Source organism: Hippopotamus amphibius, chromosome 17 (assembly GCF_030028045.1).
Source record: "Hippopotamus amphibius kiboko isolate mHipAmp2 chromosome 17, mHipAmp2.hap2, whole genome shotgun sequence".
NCBI classification, from domain to species: domain Eukaryota; kingdom Metazoa; phylum Chordata; class Mammalia; order Artiodactyla; family Hippopotamidae; genus Hippopotamus; species Hippopotamus amphibius.
Window position 1 is genome coordinate 14957601 of NC_080202.1, and position 21720 is coordinate 14979320.

Below are 21720 nucleotides of genomic sequence, written 5' to 3' on the forward strand. Positions count from 1 at the left end.
TAAAAAAGGTAACTAATTATTTTAATTTGCATTTCCCTGATTATTAGTGAGATTAAATATATTCCATTTTCATATGTTTATTATGTACTTGGGTTTCCTCATCAATGAATGGCTTTTTCTTGTCCTTTCCCAGTCTTCAGTTGGTATGAGTAGTCTGTTGCTTATTAACTTATACATTTTTGCTAATGATCATTCTGTTATCTATATAGCAAATAGCTTTTATCAGTTTATCTTTTGTCAGTTATCAGTTAATCTCTTATTAACTTAACTTTTGGTGAGTTTAGCCATATCAATGCTTTAAATTTTGAAGTATTCGAATTGTTCGTGCTAACTCGGGGTATTCTTTAGGAAGTATTACCTGTACTGAGGTCAAAAGACATGCTCTATATCTGCTTCTAAAACTTTACTTTGTTTTCCACATCTAGGTCTCTGATCAGATGGGACTTATTTTTCCTCATTAAGGAGACTGAAGTCTAATCTTATTTTTTTCCAATATGGAAGCCAAACATCCCAATATCATTTATTGTTTACCTATCCATATACTGTGTAAGCACCACTTGGATAAAGACATAGAGCATTTTTATCATCACTAGAAGGCTCCTTTGTGGTTTCTCTTAGTCAATAATTCCCCTAAAGGTAGTTATTATTCTAGTATTTATCACTATAGATTAGTTTATCTGTTATTGAATGTTATATAATTAGAATTATACAATATTGCCCTTTCGTGTCTTTTACTGTTCAACATTTTATCTATGAATCTTATTGATGTTTCTTTTTTTAATCCTTTTATTTAATTATTTATTTTTTGGCCGCATCGGGTCTTAGTTGTGGCACACAGGATCTTCGTTGAGGCATGCGGGCTCTTCATTGCAGTGTGCAGGTTTTCTTTTCTGTAGTTGAGGCACACAAGCTCAGTAGTTGTGGCGTGCAGGCTTAATGACCCATGGAATCTTAGTTCTCTGACAGGGGATCCAACCTGCATCCCCTGCATTGGAAGGTGATTCTTTACCACTGGACCACCAGGGAAGCCCCTAATGTTTCATTTGACTGTAATTCTTTTTTCATTGCTACACAATATTCTACTGTATGACTATATATGGAAATTTATTAATCATTTTATTGTTGATATACATTTGTATTGTTTTTAGTTTTTGACTATTATGAACATTTTTGGGTTTTTTGATCAATTTCAATGAAGTATAATTTACATCCAGTAAAATGCATCAATTTAAAGTGTACAGTTCAGGGACTTCCCTGGAAGTCCAGTGGTTAAGACTTCACCTTCCAATGCAGGGGTGCAGTTTCGATCCCTGGTCGAGGAGCAAGATCCCATAGACTTGCAGCCAAAAAACCGAAACACAGAACAGAAGCAATATTGTAACAAATTCAATAAAGACTTTAAAAATGGTCCACATCAAAAAAATCTCTTAAAAAATGTGTACAGTTCAAAAAAATGTGTACAGTTCAATGAGTTTTGACAGTGCATACACCCAAGTAATTACCACCACAATGAAGATAAAGAATCTTTTCATTAAATCAAAAGTTCTCTTGTGCTGCTTTGCAATGAGTCGCCTCTACTCATGGTCCCAGAACGCTACCAATTTGCTTTCTACCGTTGTACATTAGTTTTCTGTGTTTTAAATTTTCATATAATGAAATTTTGTGGTGTGTTCTCTTTTGTGTCTGCCTTCTTTCACTTAACGTAATATTTAAAAAATTCTTCAACATTATTGTGTATATCAATATTCCCTTTTGTGTATATCAATAGTTCATTCCCTTTTATTGATGTAGTAATTCCACTGTGTGGCTATACTACAGTGTGCTTATCCACAAGTTATGGACATCTGGGTTGTTTCCAGTTTGGAGCTGTTACAAATGAGCCTGTTAAGGACAATAAGTATAAGTCTTTGAATATATATATGTTCAGATTTCTCTCATTTCATTTCTCCTAGATAAATATCTTAGAGTGGAATTGCTGGTTGCTGGGTCATATTGTAAGTATACATTTAACTTTTTAAGAAACCACCAAACTGGGAATTTCCTGGCAGTTCAATAATTAGGACTCCATGCTTTCACTGCCCAGGGCACAAATCCAATCCCTGGTCGGGGAATTGAAATTCGGCAAACTGTGTAGCATGGCCAAAAAAAAAAAAAAGAAAGAAAAGAAACCACCAAACTGTTTTCCAAAGTGGTTGTTTCATTCCTATGAGAATTCTGGTTGCTCTATATCTTTGCCAACACTTGCTATTGTCAGTCTTTTTAATTGTAGCTACTCTAGTGGGTGTAATTTTTATCTCATCGTGGTTTTAATTTGCATTTCTCTATGACTATTGACATTGAACTATATCTATATGTGCTTATTGGACATATCTTCTTTCCTGAAAGTTAAAAGCAAAATCCATGGCATTTTGATTAGATTGTTTCATTAAGTTGTAGGAGTCCTTTATACACTCTGGACACACAACTTTTGTCATTAAATCTATTGCAAATATTTTATCCCAGTCTATTGCTGTCTTTTCATTTCCTCCATAGTGTTTTTCAAAGAACAGAATTTTTAATTTGGTGAAGTCCATCTTATTAAATATTCCTTTAAGGTTCATATTTTCTTCTGGAAGTTTGTGATTTTACCTTGAACATTTAGGTCTAAAGTCCATTTCAAGCTTATTTTTATGCATGGTGTGAGGAAAAGCTTGGAGTACAATTCCCCTCCCTCCCACAACAGTTGGTAGCCAGTTTTTCCAGCACCAGCGCCATGTGTTGAAAAGATTATCCCAGACACCTCTGTTGAAAATCAGTTGACCATGTACATGTAGTTACATGCCTGACTCTAAATGGTTCTACTAATCTGTCTATTCTCACACCAATACCATGCTGTTTTGATTTCTGCAGATATATATTAAATCCTTAAATCAGCCAGAGCAAATTTTCCAACTTTGTTCGTTTTCAAAATTATTTTGGCTACTCTGCATTCTTTGAAAGTCATGTAAATTTTTAAATTAGGCTTGTCAATTTCTATAAATAAGCTTACTAGGATTTGGATCAGAATTGTGTTGAGGGCTTCCCTCCTAGCACAGTGGTTAGGAGTCTGCCTGCCAATGCAGGGGACATGGGTCTGAGCCCTGGTCTGGGAAGATCCTACATGCCTCGGAGCAACTAAGCCCATGTGCCACAACTACTAAGCCCGTGGTCTAGAGCCCGTGAGCCACAAATAATGAGCCCACGTGCCACAACTACTAAGCCCGTGGTCTAGAGCCCGTGAGCCACAACTACTGAAGCCCATCTGCCTAGAGCCTGTGCTCCTAGAGCCCATGCTCTTCTACAAGAGAAGCCACTGCAATGAGAAGCCTGCACACTGCAACAAAGAGTAGCGCCCCATCCCCCCAACTACAGAAAGCCCGCACACACCAAGAACACCCAACACAGCCAATAAATTAAAAAAGAAATTAATTAATTAAAAAAAAGAATTGTGTTGAATTTTTAGGTCAGTTTGGGAACTAACTAAATATATTGAGTCTTTTGATTCATGAATATGGTCTTTGAGAGAAATGAGGAATGATTTCTTCAATGAATTAGGTTTCTTATTTCTCTCAGTAATGTTCGGTAGTTTTCAGTCTATGGTGGTGTTGCATATACTGTGTTCAATTTATCTGTATTCCATGTGTGTGATTTAGGCATTTAAAATTTTCATTTTCCAATTGCTCATTGCTGGTATATAGACATACAACTGATCTTTATGTATTGACCTTATGTCCTGAAGCCTTACTAAATTCATGTATATGTTCTAGTGAATTCAACTTTTATATTCCTTAGGATTTTCTACATAGAAGAACATGTAATCTTGAATAAAGAGATTTCTTTTTCTTTCCATGCCTATTTCACTGACTAGTACCTCTACTATGTTGTTAAATAAAAGTGGTAAGAGTGGACGTCCTTGCCTTGTCCTTGATATAAAGAAGAAATCATTAATTTTTTCACCATTAAGTATAACTGGAGGCTTTTTATAGATGCTCTTTATCATTTTGGAAAAAAATTCCATTTCTAGTTTGCTCAGAGGCTTTTTTTTAAAAAAAAACTATGAATGTGTGTTGAATTTTGTCAGATAGCCATATAGTTTTTCTTTTTTTAGTTTCTTAATGTGGTTAATTGCTTTGATTGAATTTTGGGTATTAAACCAATCTTACGTCCCTAGATTACACTCCACTTGATCTTCACATATTACCTTTTTAATATATTGCTGAACTAATTTGCTAAAATTAACTTAAAGATTTTTGTATCTTGCTCATGGAGGATATTAGTCTATAGCTTTTTTTTTTTCTTGAAATAGTTTTATTTGGCTTTATATCAGAATAATGATGGTCACATAAAATAAGTTGGAAAATGTTCTCGCTTCTATTTTCTGGAAGACTTTGTATAGGTTTGGAATTACGTCTTCCTTAAATGTTTGATAGGATTAAGCAGTAAAGCCATCTGGACCTGGAGTTTTGTTTGTGGAAGGGTTTTTAATGACACCACTTTCTTCATACATAATGAGATTATCCAGGTTTTCTATTTCCTTTCGAGTCAGAGTGGGTAATTTGTGTCCTTCAGAGAATTTGTCCATGTACCCTAAGTTGCAAGTTTAGTGGCATAAAGTTGTTCTTAATGTTCCCTCACTGTCTTTTTATCTTTTATTATTTTAATTTTTAAATAATACTTTTCGGCTGAGCCACACGGTATGTGGGACCTTAGTTCCCCGGACCAGGTATGGAACCAGCGCTTCTTGAAGTGGAAGCTCAGAGTCTTAACCACTGGACTGCCAGGGAAGTCCTCCCTCATTGTCTTTTTAAAGTCTGTGGGCTCTGTAGTGCTCCCCTCTTTCTTTCCTGATATCAGTAATTCGTTTCTTCTCTTTTTCCTTTGATCACTGCTACCTACAGGTTTATCAATTATATTAATCTTCTCAAAGAGCCAGCTTTTGTTTTGATTTTCACAGTTGTACTTTGTTTTTTATTTCATTGATTTTTGCCTATTTCTTTATCCTTTCTTCCTTCTACTTACTTTTCATTTATTTGCTTTTGCTTTTCTTTTTCTAGCTTTATAAGATGGAAGCTTAGATCACTTATTTTAGACTGGTTTTATTTTCTTATATAAGCACTCAAAGCTATAAATTTCTAAGCACTATTTTAGTGGCAATTCTCTAATTTTATTAGATTGTGTTTTAGTTATCAGTCAGTTTCAAATACTTCCTAATTTCTCCTGTGATTTTTTTCCCTCATGGGTTATTTGGATATGTTTCTAAATATTTGAAGATTTTCCAACTATCTTTCTGTTATTGATCTCTAATTTAATTCTGCTGTAGTCAAAGAACATACACAGTGTAATTTCAATTCTTTTAAATTTATTGAGACCTGTTTCATGGTATAGCATATAATCATCTTTGTGAATGTTTCAAGTACAATTGAAAAGTATGTTTTTCTGCAGTTTGTTGGGTTGAATGTTCTATAACACCCCAGGTCAAGCTAGTTGATAATGTTTTTCGAGTATTTTATAGCCTCACTGATTTTCTGTCTGCTTATTCTATCAATTGTTGAGCAAGTAGTGTTTAATTCTCCAACTGTAATTGCAGTTCTGTCATTTTTTGCTTCATGTACTTTGAAACTCTGCTATTAGGTGAATAGACAATTAGAATTACGTCTTCTTATCAAATTGTCCCCTTTATCATAATATACTCCTCTTAATCCTTGGTAATACTCTTGTTCTGAAGGCTACTCCTTTGTCTTATACTAACATAGCCAAAAGATATATCTTTTTCTATAACTTTACTTTTAATCTATTTGTATCTTTGTATTGGTTTTATACAGCCTGACAATCTCGTCTTTTGACTAGAGTGTTTAGCCCATATTCACTTAATGTAATTATCACTATGGTTAGATTTAAATAGACCACCTTGCTAGTTGGGTTTTTGGTTTTTGGGGGGTCCCACTTCTTCTCCTTCTTCTTCTTCTCCTTCTTCTCCTTCTTCTTACTAGTCCTCTTCCTCTCCTTTTTTTTTTTGCTTCTTTTCCTGCCTTCTTTTGATTATATTTCAATATTCCATTTTATCACTACAATTAGTTTAATAGCTATACCGCTCTTTTTTTCTAGTAATTGCTCTATGACTTAACATTATGCATCTTTATCTTATCACAGCCTACCTTCAAATAACATTATATACTTCATGCCCAATGTAAGAAACATTTCTATGTTCTCCTATCCATTATTTTTGCTATTGTTGACATACATTTCACTTCTATTATATTATAAACTTCAAAACACATTGTTACTAGATTTGCTTCAAAGAGTAAATGATCATTTAAATAAAATTTTAAATGAAGAGAAAAGTCTTTTATAATCACTCAAGTATTTTCTTTTTCTCTCTCTCTGCTTCAGTTTGGATATTTTCTATTGCTATGTCCTTATGTTCACTAATATTTTCTTCTCCAGTGTCTAAGCTGGTGTTAGTCTTATACAGTAAAGTTTTAATTTCATGTATTATTTTTTTTACCTCTAGAGGTTTCATTTAGAACATGGCTGGTTGAAACAAGAACCTAGTGGATGGCACTGTGGATTCAAGATCCTGGTTAATACTTAGAAAATCATTGCTCCTCACTCAACAAAGCATGGCTCCCAATATATTTTTTAATATATAAAAAATAGTTCTGACTAAGAACTAGTATTTTTTTTTTTTAATGTTACAGCTAATTCCAAAACCTTCAACTGAATAAATATCTCAGAGAAGACTTTCTGCCTTCAAAAGTCTTTAAGGACCACTCTGAATGGTGGATTCTGAGCCTTGTTCCACTTAACTATATGTCTTCTTATAAACATTTCTCTAGGCTCATGTAGCCACAGATATACAAATGTGTATCAATGTATATGTACCTATATGGTTTATGTCTTTTTTTGTTTTACAAAAGTGGGATTTTATTACATACATTTCTCTGTCTTTTACTTTTTTCACTCAATAATAATGTATAAAAATTCCTCCAAGTCAACTGGTGTAGATCTATTCAATCTGCATAAAAGTTGCATGATATTCCAAGATGTAGATGTACCATCATTTAAAAAACATTTCCCTAGAGATAAGCATTCCCCTCATCTCTCTCTCTCTCTCATTCCCTCTCTCTTTCTGTCTCTTTTTCATGTGTAAACAATGCCACAGGAATCATCCTTGTACATGTATTTTCTATCTACCAGTATTTTATTTCTTTGGGATAAAAATTTCAGGAATGGGATCACTTGGTTTAAGGATGTGTATTTTTTTTTTATTTAAATAGGTATATCCAGATTGCTTTACAAAGATACTATACTATTAAATTTTTACCAGGAATGTCTGAGAAAATACTTTTCCTCTATCCCTACCAGCAATAGATATTATAATTTTATTTTTTTTATTTTTCAGTATTATTTTAAAATGTTTTTGCTCATCTGTTGAGTATGTAGTGATTCTACATATTGTATGCTCATATCTTTTGCCTATTTTTCTTTGGGGGCTTACATAGTGTCCTACCATCAGAGAAAGGGGCAATTAGTTCAGTGCCAGCCATAGTACTTACTGACTCTAACCATGTGGAGCTCATCCCACTGAATCATTTGGAAGTGGGCTTTTTTTTTTTTTTTTTGGTGTTTTTTGGTGTTTTTTTGTTAATGCCCATGGTTCTCCTTGTCCCAACTCCAAGTATCTTCCTGGGGTACTCCCAGAATTTTTACTGTTGTCTTCTCTGCATACCCACCCCCTTTACACACAGGTATTTAGGAACACTCATTATGTTTCCTCTAGCCACAGGAGTGGGACTACCCTCAAGCCTATTCACCTAGACTCCTTCTTCTGCAGTAGCTAACCTTCCTCTTTAGTGCCATGTTGGATTCAGTACTTCTCAATGAAGCTTGCAGTCTCTGAGCTACACCCAGGAAATGATGCAAAAGCCCTGGAGTTCTTAAATTTCTCCTCATCCTATTTGGAATTTCTTAAGTGTCTAAAATGTTGCCTTCAACATCCAACCCTGGTTGGGGTCTAGGGGTAGAATATCAGACATTAACTCTGACTTAGGGATCCAGGCAACCTGTAAGCAGTAGTCACATCCCCTCCAACCTCCTTCTCCCATCAGATGGTCACAATTTCCCACTGATAGAAAAAGTGCTTTGATGTCATATTTTGCATTCTTTCTCACTCTATGATTCTCCATTCTTTCTCAAGATCCCAGAATTTTCCATTGAAAGCAGAAGCTTTTGAACTGTTGTCTCAGCTCCTGGTTAAAAATATTCAGAAACTCAATTAACTACTTTACTCTAGACTATATCTACCTTCCCTCCAAGATCAGCACATAATTACTGTTTGAATGATAGGAAGAAAAGCAAAAAGCATAAGCAAACTTCAGTTAATCTTCTAAATATTATCCCACTATGTGGGATATCTTACTATATGGGGGATGTTTTGTATGGCACATGATTTGGTATTAAATTGGCCAACAGAGAATAGTTGTTCTACAGGCATTTGCCCAGGAGTAAAATTATTTTTTTTGAACGTCCACGTGCACTCTCTCATTGTGTTTTATTTTTATTTTAAAATATTTATTTCTTTATTTGGCTGTGCCAGGTCTTAGTTGCAGCATGTGGGATCTTTGTTGCGGCATGCTAGATCTTAGTTGTGGCATGCAGGATCTTAGTAGCAGCTTGCAGGATCTAGTTCCCTGACCAGGGATTAAACCCGGGCCCCCTGCATTGGAGGCATGGAGTCTTAACCACTGGACCACCAGGGAAGTCCCTGCCAGGAAGTAAAATCCTGATCCCATGTTACCCAATATTTATTATAAGCTCTGTTAAAAGAAACGATATTCAAGTATTGCCTGAAACACACACACACATTTCAGATTTTATAAAATATATTCCTGACTTAAGCAAAATTAGCAGGTATCTGAGAACCTAGACTGTAATGCATTGGCTCCTTTGAGAATTGCTTTTTCTGAATTGGGGTCAGATGTGGTATCGTTTACCTACACTTAAGGTGCTTATAAGAAACTGTTCTAAGAAAGTCAATTTTTCACTTATTATAAGTCTAGCATAAAGATGTTCACATCATCACATAGGGCCCCTTTAATGGGTACTTCCAAAAGAAACTCCTGACTGTACTTTTTATCACAAAGTTCTGCACTTCTTTTTATTTTTTATTTTTATTTTATTTTTAAAATTTATTTATTTATTTATTGGCTGCACATGGGCTTTCTCTAGTTGCGGTGAGCAGGGGTTACTCTTCATTGTGGTGCTTGGTCTCCTCATTGTGGTGGCTTCTCTTGCTGCGGAGCAAGGGCTCTAGGCACAGAGGCTTCAGTAGTTGCGGCACACAGGCTCAATAGCTGTAGTGCATGGGCTTAGTTGCTCTGCAGCATGTGGTATCTTCCTGGGGCAGGGATCAAACCGGTTTACCCTGCATTGGCAGGTGGATTCTTAACCACTGCGTCACCTAGGAAGTCCCTGCACTTCTTTTTAGCTCTCGTTTATATTTATCTTAAAAGCATTGTCAATAGTGTGTTTCATCATGTTTCCCTTTCACATTCACCACCAGGAAGCTTAGATTCAGATCTGTAGACACCCCAGAGCAAATATTTAGGTCCTTATGGTATGCATTTTGGGCTTTGTCCCCAGCTTTACTTAGTATCCTGTCTCTCTCTCTCTCTTTTTTTTCTTTTCATCCTACTTTTAATCTATGTTCTTTTGTTGCATTTTATCTATTCTTATAATCTTCCTTGAATTTTTTCAGGAACAGGGGGATGCAAACAAATAAATAAAAGGTTCATAAACAAATATATTTCAGTAAAGTTTGTATCTATTTTTGCAAATCCATTTGGTATCCTGGCACACTAGTGCCTTCCCAAATCCTATTTCTAGAAATACTTTTTGATATAAACTTTTCTTGTTTTTAAGAAGCAGAATAAAATGTGGTAGGCTTTCTATTCCCAGCAGCTCTTTTCTATAGGAAACCACCAGCAAAGAGAGTAAGCAAAAACAATCATAAGCAACCCATTCTTAAGAATGGGAAAGAAACTTAGAGGCAAGTTATAAATTATGAAATACAGTGCCACTCAAGATGTACTCTGCAGGTTGGTACCAGTCTGTGATAAGAAAGGTAGAAATTGAGAACAGCATCTAGAATGTTATAGCAACTTGAGAAAGCAACCTGTAATAAATCAGATTTGAATCTGATAATAACAAAATGTGGACTGTATTTTGTAGGTGCTTTTTCCCTCCTAGTAATCCATTTTCATTATCAGCCCACAACAGTTTGGATGTTAAAAACATTACCATCAACAACCTAAAAACTTGTCCTTCACAACAAATAGTTTGAGAAGCACTGCTTTAAGGGTCTTACCCTACCTTCCCACGGTCACAATGCAGGAAGAGCTCAGCAAACATCTGTCTCCGCATGTCAGTTTTTATGACCTCCCTGAATTCATCCGCACAGTGGCAAAGGCTCTTAAGGAGCTCCTCAAACATTTCACTTTTAAAGTCTGCAATGTGCGAAGAGATGAACTGCAGAGAAAAAGAGAATAAATAATTAATTTAAAACCATGCTCTTTACTTGTTTTTTTACCAAGGATTCTGTTGATGTGCATGAAATTATTGACTGCAATTTTTTCCATATCATTTGCTTGTCACTTAAAATATTTTCATGTTAGTGCTATTCTACAAGCCTACGCTGCAGAGAGAGGTGATCAATATAGTCCCCAACACCACATACTAGTGGGACTAGGTATTTTTGGAACAGTTTCCCTCTAGATCTCATCAGCGTTATATGGAAGCAGTTTTTAACCTCACAGTGTGAAATAGCAGCAGTCATAAAATGTGACCTATAAATTAACAGTCCTAAAAATTGAATGTAGTTTCCCTTTTGATGTAGGGAATATAAGAGCATGTGTTTTCCAAGGCTGGCTACATTTCATTATTGCAGTGAAGGGATGGGGAGAGCGGGTGGTTTTTTGGTCTTCTGATTTTGCAATAAAAAGTCCTTTGTCTATGATTTGTTTTTTCTTTTGAAAGTCTAGAATCTGAAAACATCTATGCTCTTGGACTATTACTCTTGAGCCCTGTTGAACAGATTCCTAGAAGTGGGATTGCTTGCTTTGAAGGTAAATGCATCTGTATTTTTTGGTAGGCTTTGACATCAGGCTTGTACCCTTTTGCACTCCCACCACTAATGTGTGAGTGGCTGATTCTCCTTAGCCTCATCATCAGTGTGTGTTGCTTTCCAGATTTCTGCTAATTTGATAGGTCAGGAACATTACAATCCTGATCTGTACCTGACTGTAAGTATCTTGTGATAGAGAGCAGTGGATCAAGTCCACTGAGTGGACTCCTCTTTAAGTGTTAGCCTACTTCACAAGTCAATGATTTCTTCCTTTGCCCCAACCACAGTGGTAGCCAAATTTGTATTGAATGACCCTGCTTCCACACCTAGAAATGAAATTGGGTCAGAGAAGGATACTTATCCTAAACAAACTCATTCAGATTCTCTACACTGGAAATTGAGATTTAAGGACTAGGGAATGGCCAAGTGATCTCTGAGAGGGGCTGGACCTGTGAATGTAATCTTAAGATTTGTTGGGTGGCCAGATTGCTCCATGTGAACTATGGAGGCAGAAAAAATCTGTACACAGAGACAGATGAAACAGAAAGCAGAGAGAAAAGTCTTGATGTTCTCCAACTCCCTGTTCTAATCTCTTCCTGAAGCCGGAACAAATTCCTGCCCTTGGTTTCCGCACATTTCTTTTTCAGCTCTGTTAGCTCAGGTTGGTTTCTGTTTCTTACAATTAAAGAATAACAACTAATACAGTTTGTTTGAAATGGAACATTTTGTTGGCATGTTTCCTTGACATAATTTTTGAAATGAAGGTTATGTCGATATTTCACTTCCTCATTAATATCATCTGGGCAAATTTATGATGTATTATGTAAGAGATATATTAGGCTTGGATCCATGCTAATGAATCATAAACCATCATTCAACTGGCTTAGAGATCAAAAGAGGAAAATTTAAAGCAGAGCAAAGGAGCTCTTCTAAATATTTCATTTCCTTAACTGCCTAAACCACCTAATTGTCATTATTCTTGATGGATTAATTAGTACAATTAAGTTCTTTTCTGTTACCTTGGGAAACAGAGTATACCGGTTAAGACCTCACATTTTGTCAGGGTTCAAATCCCAGTTCGCATATTTACTGGCTGAGTAACCTTGGATGAGTCACTGGACTTTCCAGTTCCTTAATTTGTTCCTTAATAGCCACCATAGTAGCTGTCTCACTGGGTCGGGGAGAGGATCCTGTGTACGTACAGAGCACACATATTTCATGCAGTAAGTTCTCTGTAGCCATCACTCTTGTCTCCTTTTGAGCTAGGTAAGACATTGATCGAGAAGGTTTTCTTTATAAAATAAAAGTCCTCTCAGCTGGCATATATATTTTAGAAGGAAAAACCCAATGAGATCAGTGGTTCTCAAAGTGTGGTCCCTTGAGAGCTTGTTAGAAATGCAAATTTGGGGGCCCTACTCCAAACCTACTGAATCAGAAACTCTGGGGTGAGACCTAGAATCTATGTTTTTTGATGTCCTCTGGGTGATTCTTATGCTCAAATTCATTGAAATTTGAATTAGATGGTCTAGGGCAACTGGTCCTAATTATACCAGTATTCTAAGATCCTATATTTCAGTCCTTAATGATTATTGCTTGAATAGTAGGTACTTTTCTAAATTACTGATAAGGTAGAATTACTGAATAATTGACATTTTCTGGCAATATGGTGGCTTAAGTCTCTAATGTTGAAATATAAATTACTGATTCATGAAAAGATTCATCCTGTTTTGTGTTAAGCTTTTGGGAACTGACCTCAAAACCATATGAGTTTTCTGGGTGTGAGAATGCTATTAAATCAAGAATTAGTTTAACTGTTTCTCCAAGAGACACTTTAACATTCTAGATTTATAGCCTATGGATTTTCCGAGTGAGCGTTTCTGTAAGCGTGGACTATATGACATGAAGGACTACCAGATGCCCATTGAACTACAAATCAGATTCCAAATAGAACAATTGTAGCAGTTTGCCAGTGTCTCTTGTAAAAACACAAAAAGTGAAAACATATGGTAGCCTTTGTGTTTTCACATCCTCCCAAGGAATGAGTCAATTAAAATCCTTAAGTCCTGAAATAATTACTTAGATGAATTTAAGAATATAATTAACTACTAACATCCTTCAGTTTAATCACTCTGTGAGCTGTTAAACATTTGAACTGTACTTAATCAAGTTGTCTGTATGTGCTGGATCCCAAAGTAATGAATTCTAGGCTTTTCCTTTCTGACAGGAAAATCAAAATGTTGAGAATGCAGTAAATGTCACATTTAACAGGTTGGTAGCTACCGTTACATTCTACAGTCTTGGGATTCACACGTATTTAATTATAGGCATACTGAAGAATTGATGAAGTGGGTGACCTGAGAGCAATAGGAAGAAAACTATGTTTGGAAACTATCTATGTTAGGTATTAACTTCCAAACTGTGTTTGTAAGCCTTGGTAGTAAATAAGGTTTTCAGAAATGTCTGCAAACAAGAACTATAGAATATTGAAATACACATATTATATTTGCCATCTATCATTGAAGAAGTGATGTGTTCGTATAGCATTTGGGCAGAAAATTAGCTTCCCAGTCTCAGACAAGGAACTTTTAAAAACAATTAATGCTAATTATATATTTAACAAAACAGAAAAATCTTCTGATCTTTAAAAACTTTGCTTAACAAATGAATTGAACAAAGGCCTCATTTAATAGCCAATAATACTAAAAGTGACAGACTGAAACACACTGTCTAACCCATACTGGTGAAAGGTGGCTTAGGCAGTGTTATGGGTTGAGTGGTGTGCCCCCAAAATTCATATGTTGAAGGCCTAACCCCCAGTACCTCAGAATGTGACTGTATGTTGAGATTAGGGTCTTTAAGAGGTAATTAAATTAAAATGAGGTGACTAGGGTGGGCCCTCATCTGACTAGTGCCCTTAAAAAAAGAGGAAATTTTGGGACTTCCGGGGCAGGGAGTCCAGTGGTTAAGATTCCGTGCTTCCACTGCAGGGGGCATGGGTTTGATCCCGAGTCAAGGAACTAAGATCCTCATGCTGCTCTGCACAGCCAAAAAATTTTTTTTTAAAAAAGGAAATTTGGACAGACATGTACAGAGGGAAGATCACGTGAAGGTACAAGGAGAAGATGGCCATCTATAAGCCAAGGACAGAGAGACCCCCAGAAGAAACCAACCCTGCCAATTTCTTGTCTCGGACTTCTAGCTTCCAGAACTGAGAAATTAAATTTCTGTTGTTTGTCACCCAGTCTATGGTACTTTGTTATGGCAGCCCTAGAAAACTAATACAAACAATAAGGAATTGCTGATCAGACAGTTCCTTGATTCGTGTGTTTCTTACTGTTGAATACCACCTGGGAAGACACAACACCAACTTGGAGCACAGTTTACCACAGGCCCTCCCATTTCTCTGACTTAAAATTCCCTCTTTTCCTCCTAAGGTTTCCTCAGGAAGTTTCACAACATATTGCTGCCTCTACCTCCCCCAAAGCCATAATTCTCCCATCTTCTGTCCTTCTATGCCATAACTCAAAGCACATGGAAAACAAAATGAACAAAACAAAACAAACAAAAACTACAAAATACAGTTGAACTAGAGACAGAATAGAAAGCCACTCAGATACATGCCATTTCAAGGGAAATGCACAGCCTGGACTTAGTAGAATATGTTAAAGTACAATCTTTGTGTACAGTTGATGAAGCCTCTGTATTTAAAGTTTAAACACTGAGCTATGTCACTTTGAATGCCTCAGGTTGTCTGATCAATATAAAACAATTGAGCATAAGGAAGTGATCATCTCAAAGCAGATGACTTTGGAGCAAGAATAAGGAATCCCAAAGAGAATATAGGCAGAGCCCATGCCTTTATTTATTTATTTATTTATTTATTTATTTATTTATTTATTTTTAAGCTCTTTATTGGAATATAATTGATTTACACTCTTGTACCAGTTTTTGAGGTACACCAAAGTGAATCAGCTGTATTTATACATATATCCCCATATCCCCTCCCTCCCGCGATGCCCTCCCCTCCCTCCCTGTCCTAGCCCTCTAAGGCATCACTCATCATCGAGTTGATCTCCCTTTGTTATACATCAACTTCCCACTAGCTATCTATCTTACATTTGGTAGTGTATCTATGTCTATGCTACTCTCCCACTTTGTTCCAGCTTCCCCTTCGCCCCCCACCCCCCCAAACCTGTGTCCTCCAGTCCATTCTCTACATCTGCATCTTTATTCTTGCCTCGTCACTGGGTTCATCAGTACCATTTTTTTAGATTCCATATATATGAGTTATGTTTTTCTCTTTCTGGCTTACTTTGCTCTGTATGACAGTCTCTAGGTCTATCCACCTAATTACATATAGCTCAATTTCATTCCTTTTTATGGCTGAGTAATATTCCATTGTGTATATATGCCACATATTCTTTATCCACTCATCTGTTGATGGGCATTTAGGTTTCTTCCAAGTCCTGGCTATTATAAATAGTGCTGCAGTGAACATTATGGTACATGTTTCTTTTTGGATTATGGTTTTCTCTGGGTATATGCCCAGTAGTGGGATTACTGGATCATATGGTAGTTCTATTTTTAGTTTTTTAAGGAACCTCCAAACTGCTTTCCATAGTGGCTGTACCAGCTTACATTCCCACCAACAGTGTAGGAGAGTTCCCTTTTCTTCTTTTCCAATTTGGATTCCTTTTATTTAATTTTCTTCTCTGATTGCTGTGGCTAAAACTTCCAAAACTATGTTGATTAATAATGGTGAGAGTGGGCACCCTTGTCTTGTTCCTGTTCTTAGGGGGAATGCTTTCAGTTTTTCACCATTTAGAACGATGCTGGCTGTTAGTTTGTCATATGTGGCTTTTATTATGTTGAGGTAATTTCCTTCTATGCCCATTTTCTGGAGAGTTTTTATCATAAATGGATGTTGAATTTTGTCAAAAGCTTCTCCTACGTCTATTGAGATTATCATATGATTTTTATCCTTCAATTTGTTAATATGATGTATCACATTGATTGATTTGCATACATTGAAGAATCCTTGCATTCCAGGGATAAACCCCACCTGATCATGGTGTATGATCTCTTTAATGTGCCGTTAGCTAGTATTTTGTTGGCATGCCCTTATTTACACTTGGCCAAGGGATGCACCAGTTCTTCAGTGTGGCAGAATCAAAAGTTAACATCTGAATCTCACTGTAATTTGTAGTTTTGGTATGTAATTATTTTTAGGCCCGTTATATAATTCAGGTGTAGACCTCAGATTGCTTGAAGGCTATGTCTACTGAAGGATGTTGCTGGGAAGCTGACCCTCAACCTTACCCAGTCCCACAGTAAACAGGAGGGTGTTGGGTTGTTTTCATTTGTCCTTGGTGAGTAGGTAGATATGTAGCCGGAGTTCCCACAATCATCAGGTGGGAGATAAGGACAAAGAAAAGCAAAGTAAACTCCTCAATTAGGGTGACTGACTGCCCCACTTTGCCTGGAACTTTCCTGGTTTAGCACTGAAGGTCCCGTGTACCGAGAAAACCCCTCAGTCCCAGGCAAACCAGGATGGTTTGAAACCCTCTACTTTAATTCATGCCAGTGGTCTAATCTTTGGGGGGAACTCTGGGGACCCTCTGGGAGCATGCTGTGTTGTATCCTGTTTTACATAACAAACTTTCTCTGTAAGTATCTGCAAAAGAAACTTTGCAGCCTTTGTGTCTGGGGCATCTTTTCATCTCCACTCCACTGGGACAAACAAAGCAAACTACATGGAGAGTTGTTATCCTGTGGTATGCGTTCATGCATTCTTGATCCTTTTGTTATATTTAGATAATCACAAGGCAAATAACATTTAAATGCCTGTTATAGATAACTGGGAATGGTGAACACAAATGACAATTTGAGTCAAGATTCTGGTGCCGGGACTGCCCTGGTGGTCTGATGGTTAAGATTCCATGCTCCCAGTGCAGAGCACGGAATCTTAGGTTCAATCCCTGGTCAGGGAACTAGATCCTGCATGCCACAACTAAAGGAGCCATATACCGCAAAAAGATCCTGCATGCCACAACTAAGACCCGGCACAGCCAAATTAAAAAAAAAAAGATCTGGTGGCTAGAATGAGCGGAACTGATAAGCACGCCATGTACCCTAGAGAACAGTCCTTTAAAAGGATTCACTCTTGTCTGAGAAAGCTATACTTTGTATTACTTTGAGCCAAGGGTTTAGGGGACTAACTGTGAAACCACATCAGGGAAAGAACATCTGTAAGTCCAGGGCTAATTGATAATATCAGTAGCAATAGAAGTGTGTCAATCTCTGGAGCCCCCAGAAGTGGGAAAGGATGATCTGCATTGATAAGAGGACACCCTCCTTCAGTTCCTTACTCTGGGGTCTTCATAGGCTCACCTCTACCTGAGGCCATCCTTACCGTTCACTCCATGAACCTTGTCATACTAAAGGTCTTGTATATAGTCATTACCAATGGTTTAGAGATAAGAAAGTTCCTTTCCCTGCTAGTGTATGGTGATGCCCTCTTCTTCAGGTAGAATTTCCCCCACAGAAATGGTTACTTAATGATTGTTAAGAATTCCATTTCAGGAACTTCAAAAACAAGGACCCCAGCCACTATACAAAATATTACTTCTATTTGGAAAATGGCTTCCAACTTTCAAACAACCAATCAACTTACAGAAACTTTTTTTTGGAGGGGGGCATACAGTCATTTGTGGGACTGTTATTTATTTATTTATTTATTTATTTTTAAATTTATATATTTATTTATTTATTGACTGTGTTGGGTCTTCATTGCTGCACGTGGGCTTTCGCTAGTTGCTGCGAGCAGGGGCAACTCTTTTGTTGTTGTGTGCAGGCTCCTTATTGCTATGGCTTCTCCTGTTGTGGAGCACAGGCTCTAGGCACGTGGGCTTCAGTAGTTGCAGCACATGGGCTCAATAGTTGTGGCTCATGGGCTTAGTTGCTCCGCAGCATGTGGGATCCTCCTGGAGCAGGGATCGAACCCATGTCCCCTGCATTGGCAGGCGGACTCTTAACCACTGCACCACCTAGGAAGCCCCTGTGGGACTGTTTTAAAAAAAATTATGGGCACTTTTTGACAACTCAAGGTAACCTTTGCCTTAAAATGTAGCAAGAAAAAAATTTAGACATACATATCTCTCAGACTTCTCTTGAAACAGATTATTAGGAACTTTACCAAAACAAAGGGAATTCGTGGAGTTCAAAAAGTCCAGGAAATTAAAAAGAACCCTCCTACCTAAAAGTCAACTACATTTTCTATAAAGACAGTGATGTTCAGATAAACCAAATATACTTGAAATGGTTTTCTTCTGTTGATAAACAAATTAACCAGTTAGACAGTGAAATGAAAGGGTAGATCCTCTGTAAAACTGAAATCTGGGAATTTCAGGAAGGAGCTGCCTATCAGCACCTGCATACTCCTAGCCTGAACACAAGACAATGAAATTAGTTTTGCTAATGGGAGCCCACTGAAATCTAAGCATTAAGACTTCTGTTCCTTTTCAAACTTGTACAGAGAACACAATATCTACTTGAACAACTCAGCCTCAGCATTAAAATGATACAAACGGTGAGTTTTGTTTCCTAGAAGGAGTTGTCTTTTGGGAACCAGAATGTTCTGAGAATTCAAAACAAGCCTGATACTCTACCACAGCATATGTCTTATGTGTCTCAATATTCAACTTATAATCAAAACAAAACAATTTGGTACAAATAAACTAGCACATTTTACATTTAAAATTGTTGCTGTCAATATATAAATGTTCAAAGCAGTTCTTAATGTGTAAGAATATTAAACACAAAGTAAGGAGATAAAAGGTGGAGATACACGGCAAGTGGAAGAAATTTCAAACTCATGAACACCAGATGAGCTTCCTACATCAAACCTGATCCACTGAAGTCTCATTTTTCTTTTACTATGCATCCCTCAGCAATATAATAATAATAATATAATAATATAATTCATAATGTTTTGCACCTGTTCATTGCTTTGTAATTGTCTTTTTGGGGTGTGTGTCCTTAATTTGCTTATATTTTGATCCTTCCATTCCCTGTATCCTACTCTGGTTTCATCCAGTGTATGTATGCACGCACGTACACACACACACACACACATACACACACACATATGGACATCAATGCCTGCCTATACCCATATACTCCCACACAGTAATGCATTATTTGGTCCTTAAGGGTAAGAAATACAACTCTAATTTTGACATCTTTCCTAGTACAGAGAGTAAATACTCAGTATATATTTAATAATTAAGAGACTAGAAGTAAATATTCTAAAATAGTTACTTTAGGTCTTCATTTACTGGAAAAAAACAGATGAAAAGAGCGAGAGGCAAAAGTCAGCAAAATGATCATCATCTATTCAGTTATCTACCAAAAACCAGATATGCTAGGAAAATAATGTGCATACGGAAGTATCTGTGGCCATCCATTCTCTCCATTTGTCTTTTTCTCTATATTGATTATTACTCAGTGACTCCATTTTCTCCAAACATGCTCCAACCTGAATGCTAATTACACTGCTCATTAAAACAATTAGCGTGGCAACTGCATGGCATAGTATCTCCACTGGGTGGCACCTGTGTGTAATAGCTTGACTTAAAACCCGACATTTATCATTTCATTTTCTTCCAGTTTCATTGAGTGCTGACAAAATAACCTTAAAGCACATCTCTTTGAAAGCAGGTATTCTATCCATGTTGCACACATGAACCTTATAAACTGATGTTACCTCAATAAAAAAATAAATTTTAAAAAATGCAAGTGTTCTAAACACTACTTCTATGCCAGATGTCATGTCTCAATGATTTATTGATCAGATAATTAAATATTTTCAATAAATATTTCTATATAAGGAATACTTCCTTGGTTTCTGTTCACATAATAGCTTTCCACTCTAATGAAAGTACCTGAAGATATGCTGTTTGCATTAAAGGAAGAGTAGTTGGGAAATGTGAGAAAAATTATTATTAATAGCCCAAACCACCCATTAAAACAAAAATTTATTTATATACACATACATATACACACATACATATATACTGACATGTGCATCTACAAAGATGTAGATGCTAATGAGTTTGTATTGAGTATATATATCACCCTTACCCATTTTCTCCTTTAATTGTATGGATTTACATACATATATACATACACACACAAACAGATGAATATCATATATGGATATATACATATTCATATATGATATGTGTGTATGTGTATATGTACTATGTATACATACATATTTGTTGAATTAATTAAAATGAAGGGAGAAAAGTAAAACTGACAGACTTCACAACATTCAATACCAGAAAATAATTAAGCAATGTCCATAATGTTTTGAGGTGAAAAGAAAATGTGACCCAAATACAGTATACCCATCTAACATGTAGTTTTAGAGGCAATATGCAGGCATTTTCAACATAAAAGAATTCAGAAAATATAGCACCCTTGGGACCTTCCTGAAAAAACCTTATGATAAATTTAGCCAATTAAGAGATGAATCAAAATAACTCAGGAATAGCAAAGCCACTGTAAAAGGGCAGGAAGTGAACCTCAAATCCACTTAAATATTAGACTAAGATTAATCAACTGTGGGAACTATAATTACAGAAAAGAAAGTAAATGATGTTATTTTATAATAAAAGTTATAAAATAACTAAACTTGGGAAACATAACAAGAAAAAAGATAGGAACACATCTAGGAAATATTAAACATCTTTATCTTTTATAGTAGGCTCTCAACTGTTATTTCTATAACTGAAATATGTGATTAAAAAAATGACTGCAACCTTTTCTGATCTTTATCATATTGTCTTTTCTTAGATTGATTTTAGAATAATTTTTATGGAGATATGTTCAATTTCAATAATTCCCTTATTTTTTACTTCAGTTTCTCTTCTGTTGGAATCAAGTACAAGTAAATATTTCTTACTTAATTAAAAATTTTAACAGAATTTATGATCATCTATGTTGCTCTATACCTCTCTATCTACTGAGACATAAAATGTAAGGCTGTTTTATTTTTATTTATTTTTTTAATAAATTTATTTTATTTATTTATTGGCTGTGTTGGGTCTTTGTTGCTGCACACGGGCTTTCTCTAGTTGCTGAGAGTGGGGGCTACTCTTCATTGTGGTGCACGGGCTCCTCATTGTAGTGGCTTCTCTTGTTGTGGAGCACAGGCTCTAGGTGCATGGGCTTCAATAGTTGCGGCACACGGGCTCAATAGCTGTGGCTCATGGGCTTAGTTGCTCCATGGCATGTGGAATCTTCCCAGAGCAGGGCTCAAACCCGTGTCCCCTGCATTGGCAGGCGGTTTCTTAACCACTGCACCACCTAGGAAGTCCGTAAGGCTGTTTTAAATGATATTCACCTAAGGGTAACGATAGTTATTTCTGGGTAAGAAATTTATGATAATTTTTAAATCCCCATCTTTGTGCTTTTATTAGTTGTTTGAATTCTTTTTTTGGTCATGATAATTTTTACAAAGTGAAATAATTCTTCCTTAGAAAAATATTCCATGGTGTTAACAAGAATTAATTCTA

The 21720-nt window shown here is 36.3% G+C and overlaps 1 protein-coding gene and 1 non-coding gene across 2 annotated transcripts in view; both read right to left on the reverse strand.

Moving 5' to 3' along the window:
- EFCAB5 (EF-hand calcium binding domain 5) overlaps positions 1 to 21720 on the reverse strand; it is a 114468-nt gene that overhangs the window by 50059 nt on the left and 42689 nt on the right. Inside the window, exon 9 of the mRNA XM_057716360.1 lies at positions 10390 to 10545. Coding sequence (XP_057572343.1) covers positions 10390 to 10545 — 156 coding nt within the window. The remainder of the gene's footprint in view (positions 1 to 10389; positions 10546 to 21720) is intronic.
- TRNAW-CCA (transfer RNA tryptophan (anticodon CCA)) lies at positions 8705 to 8777 on the reverse strand. The gene has a single exon. It is a non-coding gene; the product is annotated as a tRNA-Trp (tRNA).